The sequence below is a fragment of the Crotalus tigris genome, unplaced genomic scaffold (assembly GCF_016545835.1).
Source record: "Crotalus tigris isolate CLP2741 ecotype Arizona unplaced genomic scaffold, ASM1654583v1 scf7180000018371.15429387391:27106975, whole genome shotgun sequence".
Classification (NCBI taxonomy): Eukaryota; Metazoa; Chordata; class Lepidosauria; order Squamata; family Viperidae; genus Crotalus; species Crotalus tigris.
In genome coordinates this window covers 11,903,532-11,919,201 of record NW_024096970.1, presented here as the reverse complement: position 1 = coordinate 11,919,201, position 15,670 = coordinate 11,903,532, and the positions used below count along the sequence as shown (strand labels likewise).

The window sequence follows — 15,670 nt, the reverse complement described above, 5'->3', positions numbered from 1 at the left end:
GCCACCTGGATTCTGCTAGTTGCAGGCGAGCTGTGGGGTTGATCACTAGCTGGTAGTCCTTCTCTACCTATTATCTCCTCCCACTGGTGACAGAGGTGCTTTCCTGCTTTCACCTCAAAGAATCAGGAGGTCAGTTCAATAGCCCATTAACCGTATTCCCTGACTAAATTTCCCCTCTTTTCCCCCCATATATCATTGTTCAAAATAGCAAATTACTACTATTTGGAACTAGGAAGTTGCACATGTTCCTTTGTTCAGCAGAAAGGTGGAATAATCTGGCAGCAAGCATAAAAATTACTATTATAATACTAATACAAATATAGGAAAAGATATTGTTATGTATTAAGCAATTCAAAGGGTCTGTTATGAATAACCGTAAACTGATTGCTTTATTTGAATCATAGACTGTCTTTATAACTTTAAGCCTTGTGTTTTAGGTGGGAATGAGTACTTTAAACTGATTGGCCGCCGCCTAGTGGAGGTCCATATAAATATATGTCAAGCAGCTACTATAGCTTTGCTTCTGTGTGAACCTAATAAAGAGCTGTTAATTCAACTCCATGTCTTCAATGCCTCGCTGTTCCCACTACACAACAGATATTTAAAAAACAAACAATAGGACATGTTTATAATAAGTTTTTATCCCATCAGTTAACCCCAATTAGAGTGAAATACTCTGTCCTGTTTGAAATGGCTTTTGAAATGAAGAGTACAACCCATATGAGGGTTCCTTCCCTGCAAAAAGTAAGACATATACCTGGCTGCCCTGGTATTTTTTAGTTTTTAAGTAAAAATCTAAGTAAGCAGCCCTTTCTGCAGAGTACAGCTTGCAGTCAAAAAAGAATGTGTTCAATGTCTTCAGTGGCTGGGATTCCACAAATGTAGCCTTTCTTCAAGTGGAACTTCAGTTATATACCTTTCTGATTGGAATTGGAGAACTTAAGTAGCTATTGGGTCTCCTAATTGTGCCTGAATGTCTTCGAGTTGCCACTTGGAGTTCATCCATTGTTCAATGGTGTCTTTCTTATCTTCTTCCAATTGGTGCACACTTTCGGGAGAGGGCTCTTCCTGAGGCCCTTGGTAGAGTTGGAATAATTTCCTCCAGTGTCTTTCATGGTACCTGTAGTGCAACTCCCATCTTTCCATCAGATGTGAGTGCATGGCTTCTGTAAGCTATCTTTGTTGCCTCAGGTCATAGGGCACCTGAGATGTCCTTGGCCTCACTGAGGCTTGAGCATCAGCCTCTGTGTACAGGTCAAGGTTGGCTGTTTGCAACATTTCTCCTTGACCAGTTGGTTGGGGTGTCTCATCTAGGCTGGTTGGTTGAACCCCTTCTTCTAGATCAGTGGTTCTTAACCTGAGTGATATTGCCCCCCAGGGGGCAATTTCATTTTTCAGGGGGGCAATGGAATGAAAAGGGGTGACACGGGGGCAAAGGAACGAAAAGGGGGCAATATGAGGGCGATGGAGCGAGACGATTTGGGGACACTTTTGAGACTTTTTCGTACAGTGAATCGCTGTATATCTGTCGTACAAAAACATCAGATCACTCGCTATTAGTGGATTGAATTGTGTTTTCAAATGTTCCTCCAGCTAGCTTCACTACAGAATGCCGTACATATGTGAATACGCATCGCTTATCTTCATTCGCGTTGTGCAGCAGCCTCTACCCATATAGTGGCATGCCATTGGCCAGAATATGGGAGATATGGGGAAAAGACTTGAAATAAATTATTTGCATCGATATGTCCTGATGACAATTTTAAAGAAAACAAAAAAGTGTTTGCATAAATTGAAGAATTATTTCCTATGCTGTGACTGAGAGGTTATGTTGGGGGAGGGAGGCAATGACAACTTCCTGATTGGCTCAAGGGGGCAATTTGTTCAAAAAGGTTAAGAACCACTGTTCTAGATCAATGGGACACCCTGCCATGGCTAGGACAGGTTCAGTAACTTCCTAGCTATTTTGAAGCAAATTTGATGAACTTTTCTTTTTGACCGCTAGGGGTTGCTACTTGCAGATCAGCTACTGGGATGCCATGGCTAGGACAGGTTCAGTAACTTCCTAGCTATTTTGAAGCAAATTTGATGAACTTTTCTTTTTGACTGCTAGGGGTTGCTACTTGCAGACCAGCTACTGGGATGCTGCCTGTGGATAGAGGCACCACTGGGTGCTTTCTCCTATGTTCGTGGGTACTTCAGCGCAATTCACCCTTTCACCACTAGGAGTCACTTCCTGCAGGTTGGTTACCAGGGTGCTTTTCCTTCGAGGTTCACCCTTTGTCCACTAGAGGGCTTTCTTTGTGCATGATTAAAGGCTTGCGTATAGTTCCTCCTTTAACCACTAGGAGGAATCTGGAGATAGGCTAGCAAAAGTTCTTCTTACTACCATGTTATCTTGTAGTGGCCACTGGGAGAATGCTGAGCTTCCACAGCTCCTACAAACTCCCACCTGGTCATTAGGTTGCAAGCTGGGGACTCCTTGGTTAATTGCTGCCTTTTCTTCTCAATTTGCTCTCAGCACAGTCACCACTAGAGGTGACTGCTTGAGTGAGTGATTACTTCGGGTGAAGTTCATTCTATGCCCTCTAGGGGGTGTTGGTGGCTTTGGATGAATTTAGGTAACTTGCTCTTTAACTATCAGATTCACTCTGCGTAGTTAGAAAATTGCATTCAGTGATGTAGTTAAAAATTGCATTCAGTGAAGTACCTTCTTTTCCCTCTAGAGGGTGTTGTTAACTTGGCTTGGTGTAAGCCTGCTATGTGCTGAATTAATTATCAAGTTGTCATGAGACCAGACGGAAAAATTGCTTAAAAGTGTAATGTGCAGATTGGCCACCAGGGGATGCTGCTGCACTGCTATTGGAGCCTCTGAACACTTTCACTTTCCATTGACATAGCTGGAATTCCAAGGGGAGGGGTAATTTAGACTTCTCCTCTCATGTTGCTGAGTTACCATGATGACAAATGGTTTTATTGTTTGGCAGCTGGGGCCAGAAAGGAGGAGGTTGGTTAAGAAGGAAAGCAAAATTCCTTTCGAATTTTTTTAGCCTGCTTTGTTTTGAAATTCCCCAAACAAGGTTTCTTGCCACTAACAACTTCTGCAGATTTGTAGAACACAGCCTTTAACAACATCAGTCTGAATTAGTACTTTGCAACAGGCATGGCAAAAGTACATGTTTTGGTTGCAGACAAAGAAGAGTTGGCTGCTCCAACTCTTTTGATCTTAGAAATACAGCTTTTACATGCAAGAATCCTTACAATGCGATGCAATAGGCAGGAACGTTTGAAGAGGCTCGATTGTATCCAACAACTTCTCATCTCATGTAGCAAGACATAAGGCTCATTCTAAACTCAATTTGCAGATAAACTTCCAATTTTACTTTTTTCACTCTAAGTCCTGATTTTACAGTTAGCTGCTAGCAAATCTTCAAAGCAGTCACTTTATAGCATTACTTATTGCAAGCTACCAGGCATAGGAGACTTCTTGCAGAGTTAAAGGAAATTAGCAATACAATGCATCAGGCAGAAACGCTTGGGGGAGGGAGGTTTCACCCAAATCACATCTTCCCTTTTAAACGCTGGCTGACAAGCAAAGTGCTTTCTTTAAGGCTGAAGTTAATATGAAGGCAGATATATGATTTTACTTTTCTCACAAGCCTTGAATTTACTTTTCTTCCTTTAAAGCTGATATAGACAAAATGTATAATTTCTCACTGTTCTGACCCAGAGTTAAGATGCTTTCTAAAAGCGGGTCAGACAGATAAACTCAATAAGAATGATTACAAAACAGATATATATTTATTCAGAAATACTTGCATTTATGGTGGTTGCTTCTGGATATTACACATCTGTTCATTCCTATAGGTGAGAAATTAATGCTTCCTCCATACCACTTCTATAACTTGGATTGGAGCCATCAGAGACATGCGATGACCCCATGCTTTCTCAGACAAAGTCATTCCAAACTGGCTCGTGTCCAGGAAGTCCTGCAATGTCCTTTAGAAACTCCTCCCACTGACCTACTAATATGATATAGCTGACTAGCTAAAACTACCTTACCCATAAGCCATCTCTTAAGGAGACAGCACTTAACCCAATAAATGCCAACATTCTAACATACAGACATACGTGGTCCAGAACAAGCCCTTTCTGCCGAGTACAGCTTGCAGTAAAAAAAGAATGTATCCAATGTCTTCAATGGCTGGGACTCCACAAATGGAGCCTTCCTTCGAATGGAATTTCAGTTATATATCTTTCTGGTTGGAACTGGAGAACTTAAGTAGCTATCGCTGGTAAGCTGTGTTATAGTTTTGGCATAAGTTGTAGCCCTTAAATAAATCCTTTTAAGATGTGGGGGCCAGGAACCTGTTTCTGTGAAAAGAAGCCCTAAGTATAGATACGACTTGATTTGATCATAATGATCCCTATCCCAGGTTCCAATTATACTTAGCCTGCTTCTTCCTTAAAACAGTTACCTTAGTTTTGGACTTATTGAATCTAGGTAGTTGAATCCACAATATGAAACACACACCTGGATAGCAGTGTTCTGATCCCTAATTGGGTGTATGACATAAATAGCCTATCAACTGCATAAAACAGCATTTTAACAGGTTTAATTTTAACTTTGGGCATAGGCATATCAGTAGAATGAAGGGACTTTGGGATATCTCTAATATACAGATTTAAAAAATGAGAGCCAGTATATATCCTTGTCTGATTCCTTTATTGGTACTAATTTTCTCTGTCAGGGCATTATGCAGTCCTATGTAATTATGCATTACTGTTAGGCATGCGTTTGAATATAATGTCCTGATTAAAAGGGACATCTGTGGACCATGTTCAAGTCCATTAGTTTCTTCCAAAGAGGGATCCTGTTTGTTGAAATAAATGCTGCACTGAGGTCTATAAATGTTGTAAACAGCTGACTCCCTTTAACTGCATATTGTTCTATTGAATGATATAAAATATCATATAATAGCTATATAGATGCTATATAGAATTCCTATAGTCTTAAATTTGCCTGAATTTATTCATAGCTATGTTATGATTAAAATATTTACTACTACGCACTTTTATTTCTTTTTTCTTCATTGCTAGATCAGGATATATCACAAAATAGACATCTCTATATTTCTATGCCAGGCAGAGGAAAAATTCACAGACACTACTACTAAAGTGTAATGTGATTTATCTTTTTTGAGAATTGTAATATCAATGCATCCACTAAGGCTGTATATGAATCAAACTGCTGTGTTCTGGCAACAAATTTCAATTAACAATTCTGTCTGAAGATCATGTATGTATAGAAGCAATGATGCATTTTTTATTTGATTTTGAATAAGATCAAAGGACATAGACTTCCATTTACTTATCTAAATCTTAAGAGTTTAAAATTTTTGAACAGCTAAGATATTTTCATAATTTATACAGTATTGTGTTCATTCATAAATCATAACTTAGTAGTCAAACAATATGCCAAAAGGAAGAATTTTTTGTTTAACTATGGAAATAAAGTTACAGAGCAAAAGATGAGTGTAGATGAAGACGGTAATAATTAATCATAAAACACCTTGCTAAATTGGGAAATAACAATTGGAGGGAGAATAAATTAGAGCTCTTCCTGCATTTATCTTGGAAATATGAAAGAAAATTGCATACTGAAAACAAAGTATAAGAATTGCTTAATAAAATTAATATCTATAGAGTGATTGTAATCTTTAAGATGTATTGCCCCAGATCTAAAGGCATCAAATGCGTCAGATAGTATGTAAATGGGATTTTTTTTTCCTGCAGGCACATTTCCACCAAGGAACAACTTTTCTTCCTGTCTACAACAGCATGCCCCACCTGCCAGTGTCAGATACAAACCTCCAACCTGCACAGTTGTTTGGAAACAGTTCAAGAAAGTGGGCGAAAAATGATACAGCTCATGATCACAGATGCACACTTCAGTTTAAACAAATATCTCCACATCATAGTAAACTTAAAGGAAGAGTTGGAACAGACCATCTCATCAGAGCACATGGAGAGACTGGTCACCATCATCATGAGTACTTCCCAGAGAAATGATGGAAAAAGAAAAAACAAATTGCAAAGCAAATTCCTTAAACTCAATTCCAGAACCAAAGAAACATCAGAGACTGAATAAGTGGTCCACTTGTTCAACCACCCACTATCAATTGCAGAACACAGGATTCTACAGAAAGGATTCAACTATAATACAGGTGATGCTAATCATCTGGAAATCTTGGCAGCCCTAGAAGGAGCATTCAAAACTACTGGACTTTTCACAGAGGTCCAAGAAAATATCAGACAAACCATCATTCCACACACCAGAAGAATACAAGAACAGAATCAATTTATCACAGAAGACAAACCAGCCCTCAAAAACCTAAAAAAGGACCAGACTGTCATCATCCTACCTGTGGACATAGACTGAACAAGGTTATTATGGACGTAGCACAATATTTACAAAAATCAAAAGAAATATTGTTGTTGTTGTTAATTGCAAAGTTGTGTCCAACCCATCGCGACCCCATGGACAACGTTCCTCTAGGTCTTCTTGTCCTCTACCATCTTCTGGAGTCCATTTAAGTTCACACCTACTGCTTCAGCTACCTCATTCTCTGTCGTCCCCTCCTTCTATTGCCCTCAATCTTTCCCTTCTCCAGTGAGTCTTTCCTTCTCATTAGGTGGCTAAAGTATTTTGAGTTTCAACTTCAGGATCTGGCCTTCTAAAGAGCAGTCGGGGTTGATCTCTTCTAGGACTGACCAGTTTGAATGCCTTGCAGTCCAAGGGATTTGCAGGAGTCTTCTCCAGCACCATAATTCAAAGGCCTCAATTCTTTGTCAGTCAGCCTTTCTTATGGTCCAACTTTCACATCCACACAGTGCAACTGGGAAAACCATGGCCTTGACTATACACACTTTTGTTGGCAGGGTGATGTCTCTGCTTTTTAGTATGCTGTCTAGATTTGCCATAGCTTTCCTCCCCAGGAGCAAGTGTCTTTTAATTGCTTGGCTGCAGTCCCCATCTGAGGTGATCTTGGAGCCCAGGAAAATAAAATCTGTCACTACCTCCATTTCTTCCCCATCTATTTGCCAGGAATTGAGAGGGCCAGATGCCATGACTTTGGTTTTCTTAATGTTGAGTTTCAAGCCAACTTTTGCACTCTCCTTCTTTACCCACATCAAGAGGCTCTTTAGTTCCTCTTCACTTTCTGCCATTAGAGTGGTATCATCTGCATATCTTAGGTTGTTGATATTTCTCCTGGCAATCTTAATTCCAACTTTTGATTCATCTAGCCCTGCCTTTCTCATGATGTGCTCTGCCTATAAGTTAAATAGGCAGGGCGACAGTATACAGCCTTGCCGGACTCCTTTCCCAATTTTGAACCAATCAGTGGTTCTGTGTCCAGTTCTCACTGTTGCTTCTTGACCCACATATAGGTTTCTCAAGAGATAAATGTCTGGTACTCCCATCTCTTTAAGAACTTGCCACAATTTGTTGTGATCCACACAATCAAAGGCTTTAGCATAATCAATGAAGCAGAAGTAGATGTTTTTCTGCAACTCCCTCGCTTTCTCCATGATCCAGCGTATATTGGCAATTTGATCTCTAGTGCCTCTGCCTCTTCAAAATCCTCCCTGTACTTCTGGTAGTTCTCGATCCACATACTGCTGGAGTCTAGCTTGTAGGATTTTAAGCATAACTTTACTAGCACGTGAAATGAGTGCAATGGTGCGATAGTTTGAACATTCTTTGGCATTGCCTTTCTTTGGAATTGGAATGTAAACTGACCTTTTCCAATCCTGTGGCCACTGTTGAGTTTTCCAAATTTGCTGGCAAATTGAGTGTAGCACCTTTACTGAATCGTCTTTTAAGATTTTGAATAGCTCAGCTTTAATACTGTCACCACCACTAGCTTTGTTGTTGCTCAAATTTCCTAAGGCCCATTTCACTTCACATTCTAGGATGTCTGCCTCAAGGTCAGTGACCACCCCATCATGGTTATCTGGGATGTTAAGCTTGTTCTTGTATAGTTCTTCTGTGTAGTTTTGCCACCTCTTCTTAATCTCTTCTGCCTCTGTTAGGTCCCTGCCATTTTGGTCCTTCATCATGCCCATCTTTGCATGAAACGTTTCCTTCATATCTCCAATTTTCTTGAAGAGACCTCTGGTCCTCCCTATTCTGTTGTTTTCTTTTATTTCTTTGCACTGTTCATTTAAGAAGGTATTCTTATCTCTTCTAGCTATTCTCTGGAATTCTGCATTCAATTGGGTGTATCTTTCTCTTTCTCCTTTGCCTTTCGCTTCCCTTCTTTCCTCAGCTATTTGCAAAGCTTCCTCAGACAGCCATTTTGCTTTCTTGCATTTCTTTTTCTTTGGGATGGCTTTTGTTGCTACCTCTTGTACAATGTTGTGAACCTCCGTCCATAGTTCTCCAGGCACTCTATCTATCAGATCTAATTCCTTAAATCTATTTTGTCACCTCTACTGCATATTCATCAGGAATATGATTTAGTTCATACCTGAGTGGCCTAGTGTTTTTCCCTACTTTCTTCAATTTAAGCCTAAATTTTGCAATGAGAAGCTCATGATCTGAGCCACGGTCAGTTCCTGGTCTTGTTTTTACTGACTGTATAAAGCTTCTCCATCTTTGGCTGCAGAGCTCATAGTCAATCTGATTTCTATGTTGGCAGTTTGGTGATGTTCATGTGTAGAGCCATCTCTTGGGTTGTTGGAAAAGAGTGTTTGTTATGACCATGGTATTCTCTTGACAAAATTCTATCAGCTTATGCCCTGCTTCATTTTGTATTCCAAGGCCAAACATGCCTATTATTCCAGTTATCTTTTGGCTTCCTACTTTAGCATTCCAATCCCCCATGATGATAAGGACATCATTTTTTGGTGTTAATTCTATAAGGTGCTGTAGAGCTTCATAGAACTGGTCAATTTTATCCTCTTCAGCACCAATTGTTGGGGCATAGATTTGGACTACTGTGATATTGAATGGTTTGCCTTGGATTCGAACTGAGATCATTCTGTCATTTTGGGGATTGTATTCCAGTATTGCTTTTCCTATTCTTTTATTGGCTATGAAGGCTACTCCATTTCTTCTGAGGGATTCTTGCCCGCAGTAGTGTACCTGATGGTCATCTGAGTTAAATTCACCCATTCCTGTCCATTTTAGTTCACTGATTCCTATGAATTCAATGTTCATCTTTTGTTTGACTACATCTAGCTAGCCTTGATTCATGGATCTTACATTCCAGGTTCCTATGGAGAAAAGATCTTTACAGCATCGGACTTTCCTTTCACCACCAGATATATCCACAGCTGAGCGTCCTTTCAGCTTTGGCCCAGTTGCTTTATTCTTTCTGGCGCTACTAGTACTAGCCGTCTGCTCTTCCCCAGTAGCATTTTGGACACCTTCCAACCTGAGGGGCTCATCTTGAATAAAAAAACCTAGACAACCAGATTAAGACAATCCTCAGAGTCCTCAGAATTTGGCTAAGAAAGGCCAAATTACCAAAGAGAAATAGTGATGGATGTGTAACAATGGACCCATCCTCTCACACTTCTAGGAAGACCCTGTCAGAGCATGCACAGTCTTATTGTGCTGAGATAACCAAGCAGTAAACATAGTAAATGTGGTTTATATTACAATATCTACAAATATACACTAGGAACAAAATACATACATTTGGCCATTCAGCAAACTCCAATACACAGCAATTACAGCAAGAAACAGATGAGAGAGAAAGCCTTCTCTTTTATACTCAAGCTCTTAAAGGGATACAGACTCCTTCTGTGTCATTCCTAATATTGCATCATTAATCTCACATTATATAAGCTGGTTAGCTTCTAAATCATTATCTTGACACTCCTTCCATTTAAAGCTAAACAGCTGTTAACACAAATGCTTTTACATTTACATTTGCTTACATTAAAGCTTATTATCGGCTTGAACAATTGAACAATTTTTCTCTGTGTACATTCCTGCCTTATACTGCAGTTCATTATTGTGTCCTTCTGTTTATCATTTTTTTACCTGAGCAACAATAACATTTCTTGGTAATTATGGGGTTCATACCTTATACTATATGCTCTAACCCCACTTGCTGTGAACTGATCAGGAGGTATACCTTTATTGCTATGTTCATACCACCTCAGGTCATCTGTTCCTGAGTTTCTGTTACTTCTCTTTTTTATCTCAGGTCTATACTCTTCTATTCCTGCTTTTTTTAACCTGCTATCCTGTTCTTTCTTCATTGGGTTTTGTGTAGCCTCTCCTTTCTGAGAACTAATGCTACTTGTTGGCATGAACAATTCAGTGTTAGCATGCACCCTGTCCCAATTATTTTGCTTTGCAAAATTAGCAGACCTTGATATCACAACTTTCCTTGTTCCATCTGAAAATCTCTATCCCTTGGAACCTGGCTCATATCCCACAAACCTAAGTTTCCTGGCCTTTTTCTGTCCTTTTCTTCTGGTGCCTTTGGGAATATGCATCTAGGCATAACTGCCAAATGTCCTTAGGTAAGCCAATGAAGGTTTCCTTTCATACAACATGTAATACGGAGTTTCATTTATAGCTACACTCTATACTGTTTCCTAAATAGTTGGCTGTTTTTATGGCTTCTCCCCAGTATGTGTTACTCATTCCTGCATCTGCCAGCAGTGAGTCCTTCATGGTCTGCAATATACCATTTTTCCTTTCAGCCACTCCATTTTCTGCTGGTGTGTGACGGTTTGTACTTCTATGCCAGGGCTTTTCAACCTTTTCAGAGATTGTAACACTTTTAGGACATGATAATATTCGAGTACCATCAGCAGGGTGTCAAAAACTTGATGACTTAAAAAAAGAGGGGGTGATTTCGGGCTTTACTGGTTAGATTCATTTGTTGTTATAGAAATGGCTAGTTTATAATATTATGGAAAAGTAAAAAGTTGAAGTTTTGTGTTAATGTTTCCTTCTACTGCAACAGAGGAAGTTAGAAGTCAATGCCTTTTCTTTTTCCCTTCTCCCCCTCACTTTCCCCCCCTTTTTCCTCCCCAGTGCCCTACTATTTGCTTTTGTATTTTATTCTATAATAAAATGTTACAAACTGTAAAGAAAAAAGTAAAAAAGTACCGGTTTTAATTTCTTCGGTGGCAGTTCCTTTACTAAATCACTTTCCCTTTGCACTGAGAAATATGACAAATTTATTCATGTTTATTAATATGCACCACTACCTTGGTGATCAGCTGGCTGGTTGGCCCTCTCTCTCCTCTTTTTTATTCCTCCCTGCCACCTTCCTTCCAGAGTGTAGTAAGAATGCACACACCCCAGTCCCTTCACTGTACCCCTAAAGGCACAGGAAAGAAAGACTCACAAAAGCTGCCCAGAATAAAGAAACACTAACTCTGGGTTTTTTTCTTCAAGCTGACAAAAAATAGCTTCAGCTGTTCCTCAGTTTAAACAATGCAATTGCGAAAGATGATAACCTTAAATTAAGCCTGATTACCTACAAAGAAAACTTGCTAAAAGCCATAGACTAGCGGTTCTCAACCTGTGGGTTGCGACCCCTTTGGGGGTCAAACGACCCTTTCACAGGGGTCGTCTAAGACCATCAAAAAATACATATTTCCGATGGTCTTAGGAACTTAGTCTAAGATACGCGGCGGTGTTCTTTTGCATCTCGATGGCTGCATCCACCTTGGAATCGGGGAATGGCTTTAAACAAAGGCTCTCTGTGCAGTCCCAGATGTCCTTCAGCTGAATCGAACAGGAGCTCTTTTTCCAGGGAAGCCTCTTCGCAGCCGAGCTGGTCTCTCCTCGTATTCTGTGGAGGAGTTGGCACGATATTGCTCGGCTTTGCCCCACAAACCATGGAAGGTCAGTTTAGTCCGAATGCTTCCCAGGTGCAGGAAGGCACCGAGTGGTGCTAACCGGAGTCAGAAACTTCCTCCAATGCCCCGATCGCTAATTCTAATGGGCTCAGTGGGAATCACCTGCGCTAGATGGGAACAGCAAGTCCGGGGGGGGGGAGCAGAGGACTGCCTGCAGGGGAGGAGTTTGCAACCCTTCTGAGACTGCCCATCTGGTAGGCAGCCAAAGCAGCCGCAGCTCCAGTAGTCTTCGCCTGAAGAGGTGAGAGGCAGCCCCACAGAACAGCCCTTCCCCTCCTGCCACCGATTCTCCTGCCCACTGTTCCCCCACCTACCCCTGCTGAGTTCTGCCCTGTAAGAAAGTCCCGGATTCTGTGTGGGCCTAGCAGAGCCAACCGGAAGGGAAAGCCATTGATCTTCATTCAGGCAGGCCCGAAGTTCTCTGAAGGACGTTCAGTTTCATTCTGGCTCAGGGGAGCATCACTCCCTCAGGTAGGATCGTGATTTCCGGCAAGCAGCCAGTTATCAAAGCCCAGCTTCCTCCTATCCCCCTATTGCCCTGTGCGCACATCTCCCCAACTCTGAGCCCCCTCCTCTCTTCCATCCTTTACTTCTTGCCCTGTAGTGTGGTTGGTGCTCTCCGCTTTTCCTCAATGGTTAAAGACAACTTTGCTCACTCAGAGCTTTTTCCTCTCTTCCCACGGCAGCTGATTTCCTCCACCCACCCTCTCCTCCTCTGTGATCCCTGCAGCCCTCCATAAGACAGCACATACTTTTTGATTCCTGCTGCTCAATCCCTCCTCTTCCTCCCTCTTGATGGCTTCCTACTTGTGAGATGCAGGGGAAGGGGGCGCCATTTCATTATAAATGAGCCGAGGTGGCACAGCAGTTAGAATGCAGTATTGCAGGCCACTTTAGCTGACTGTGTTCAGCAGGTCAGCGGTTCAAATCTCACCGGCTCAAGGTTGACTCAGCCTTCCATCCTTCCAGGGTAGGTAAAATGAGGACCCAGATTGTTGGGGGCAATGTAAATATATATATATATATATATATATATATATATATATATATATATACATTGCCCAAAGTTTCTTTTTTTATTTCAAATGATATCTATTTTAAAGAATGAGGTTAATTTAAATGAATGGCAGAAAGGTATTAACAAATTTATCTGGGCAGGGAAAAAACCAAGAGTAAAACTTAAAATTATACAAGATATTCGTGAGAGAGGTGGACTCAAGGTACTGAATTTGAAATTGTATTATGATGCTGTGGTTTTAACATTAATAAGTGACTGGGTTAATTTAACAAATGTAGAAATACTCCTCTTGGAGGGTTGGGATTTACTTTTTGGATGGCATGCCTATTTAATTTTTAATAAAAAGATTGATAGGGTTTTTAAATCTCATATTATAAGGATCTCTTTACTTCGGGTTTGGAGGAAATATTATAGAAGTGATTTTAAAATTCCACTATGGGCCATACCGGGGCATGCGATAGAAGGGATAAGGAGAGGAGTTAAGATGGATAGCGTTTCTTATGTACAATTACTTAGGTGGGATGGTAAAAACTGGCAATTAAAATCTTTGGAAGATTTAATACAAGAAAATATTATTTATTCATGGTTTCATTATAGACAAATAGTGGAGAGGTGGAAGATAGATCGTAATGTGGGTTTGCTTAGAGAAGATGAGAATTTATTAAAACAAATAAAAGATCAAAGACGAACCCATATTAAGAGAATCTATGGGGTATTAGTAGAATTGGACTCAGAAGCAGAATTAGTTAAAGAATGTATGGTCAAATGGGCATAAAATTTTGATGAACCGGTTTTATTAGATACCTGGGAAATTATTTGGGTGAGGAATGTTAAATTTACACAAGCCCAAAATTTAAGGGAAAATTTTTACAAAATGTTTTATAGATGGCACCTTGACCCACAAAAAATGTCTCGTATGTATCCTGACTTACAGCCTAAATGTTGGAGATGTGGATGTTTGGATGCTACTTATTATCATATTTGGTGGTTATGTAAAAATATAAAAGTTTTTTGGATTAAGATATGGTGGAATATCCAAAGAATTTTTAGAAGAAGGGTAAAATTTACCCCACAATTGTTTTTGTTAGGTATTGTTTCTGATTGTGATACTAAAGAGACTATATTGATGTTAAATTTAATTACAGCGGCAAGGTTGTTAGTAGGGCAATGTTGGAAGAAGGAATATTTGCCTACCTTGCAAGAGTGGTTTTTTTAAAGTTTCTTATTTGGCAGAAATGGCAAAGATTTCGGCTTTCTTGAAAGACCAATCGCAAGAGAAGTATTTTTTGGTATGGAAAAAATGGATAGACTTTATACAATATAAGTTGGATATAAAAAATATTATTTAACTTTTCAATAACTTATATTTAAAATTTAAGATATTTTATAGACTTTATAGACCTTAAAGCCACAGGACATGAAATTGACTTTAAAAATACCAGAACCATTGCCAAAAGTGAACATTTTAATAACAGAATAATCAGAGAAGCCATTGAGATAGAAAAACGCCCACACAGCATGAACAAGCGAGATGATACCTCCCACCTACCAGCCATTTGGAAACCCGCCCTTATTGACAAACAACTCCCTAACACAAAAAAATGATACCAGACCCACACTCACAAAAACCACACAGGATGTCACCACCACACATCCATGCAAAAAACAAACCCAAAGCCACACCGATGACGAGGCACGACCACAAACCAGAAGCCAGACCACAGCTGCATCATTATCCACTTTAAACCCCTCCAATCCATACATGAAGCAAACTGACACCCTCCATGAAGAGGAAGCACGACCACGAATGCGAAGCCAAAAAATAACAAGGCAGCCCAAAATCTAAAACCCCTCTGCAACTCAGACTAACCTGAGCACAACCAAACAGAACACTACCCCAGCCAATCAGAGCACAGCCAAGCCCCTAACCATTCAGAACACACCTCCACCCAATCAGAACACAGCCAAGCTCCCACCAAATCAGTTCATACCCCCACTGGCAGTTAAAAGGAATAAACAGCTAAGACCACACATTGCTGCTCAAAGCACGAAGCTGAAAGCACCAGCCTGAAGATGACGACTGGGACTTCGTCGAAACGTCGCCAAGACACTTCCAATTTTACGTGGGAGAAAACCCGAACAACCAAAGACCATATACACACATACATTGCTTACTGGTGTACACCGCTTAGAGAGTGCTTGCACTAAAAGCGGTATATAAGTCTCATAAATAAATAAATAAATAAATAAATAAATAAATAAATAAATAGGTGGGAGAAGGAAAACTGGTCCAGGCAGTGAAAAGGGAAGAGATCGGGGGGGGGGGCTTTGGAGATGAACACTGCTTTGAGTGGATGTTTTGGTCTGCAGCATGTATTTCCCTTTCACCTCCTGCCTGCCTTTTCTCTGTTTCCTAGTGTGCCTCTGGAAAGCCGGGAAGGGGGGGGGCAAAATGAATGTGCTCCTAGTATGGATCAAGAAGCTCCAAGGGGCCTTTTCTTGCAGTTGCTGCAGTAATGCCCCCCCATTCTTCCTACCCTGGCTGCTACACCAAAAGCAGTTGATTATTGCTCAGTGGAACCAGCAGTGGGGTGGGAGGAAGGAATGGATTTCCCTTCTGCTGCCTGTGCCTCAATGGACAAGTCCTTCTTCCAAAAATCTCTCCTAAGATTCTGGCAGGCACAGCTCCAGAACTGACTGCTGACTGAGCTGGGGTGGGGAACTGGGGGGAGAAAAGACTAGCTCAGGGTTAGG

At 40.6% G+C, this 15,670-nt stretch overlaps 2 protein-coding genes across 2 annotated transcripts in view; one reads left to right on the top strand and one right to left on the bottom strand.

Annotated features, from left to right (window-relative positions):
• LOC120311663 (transmembrane protein 68-like) overlaps positions 1 to 6,582 on the top strand; it is an 80,970-nt gene extending 74,388 nt beyond the window's left edge. The window contains exon 7 of the mRNA XM_039351404.1: positions 5,797 to 6,582. Coding sequence (XP_039207338.1) covers positions 5,797 to 5,924 — 128 coding nt within the window. The 3' untranslated portion in view covers positions 5,925 to 6,582. The remainder of the gene's footprint in view (positions 1 to 5,796) is intronic.
• The window catches only part of LOC120311670 (transmembrane protein 68-like), a 37,142-nt gene that overhangs the window by 17,227 nt on the left and 4,245 nt on the right, over positions 1 to 15,670 (bottom strand). The gene's annotated exons all lie outside the window — the stretch shown is intronic.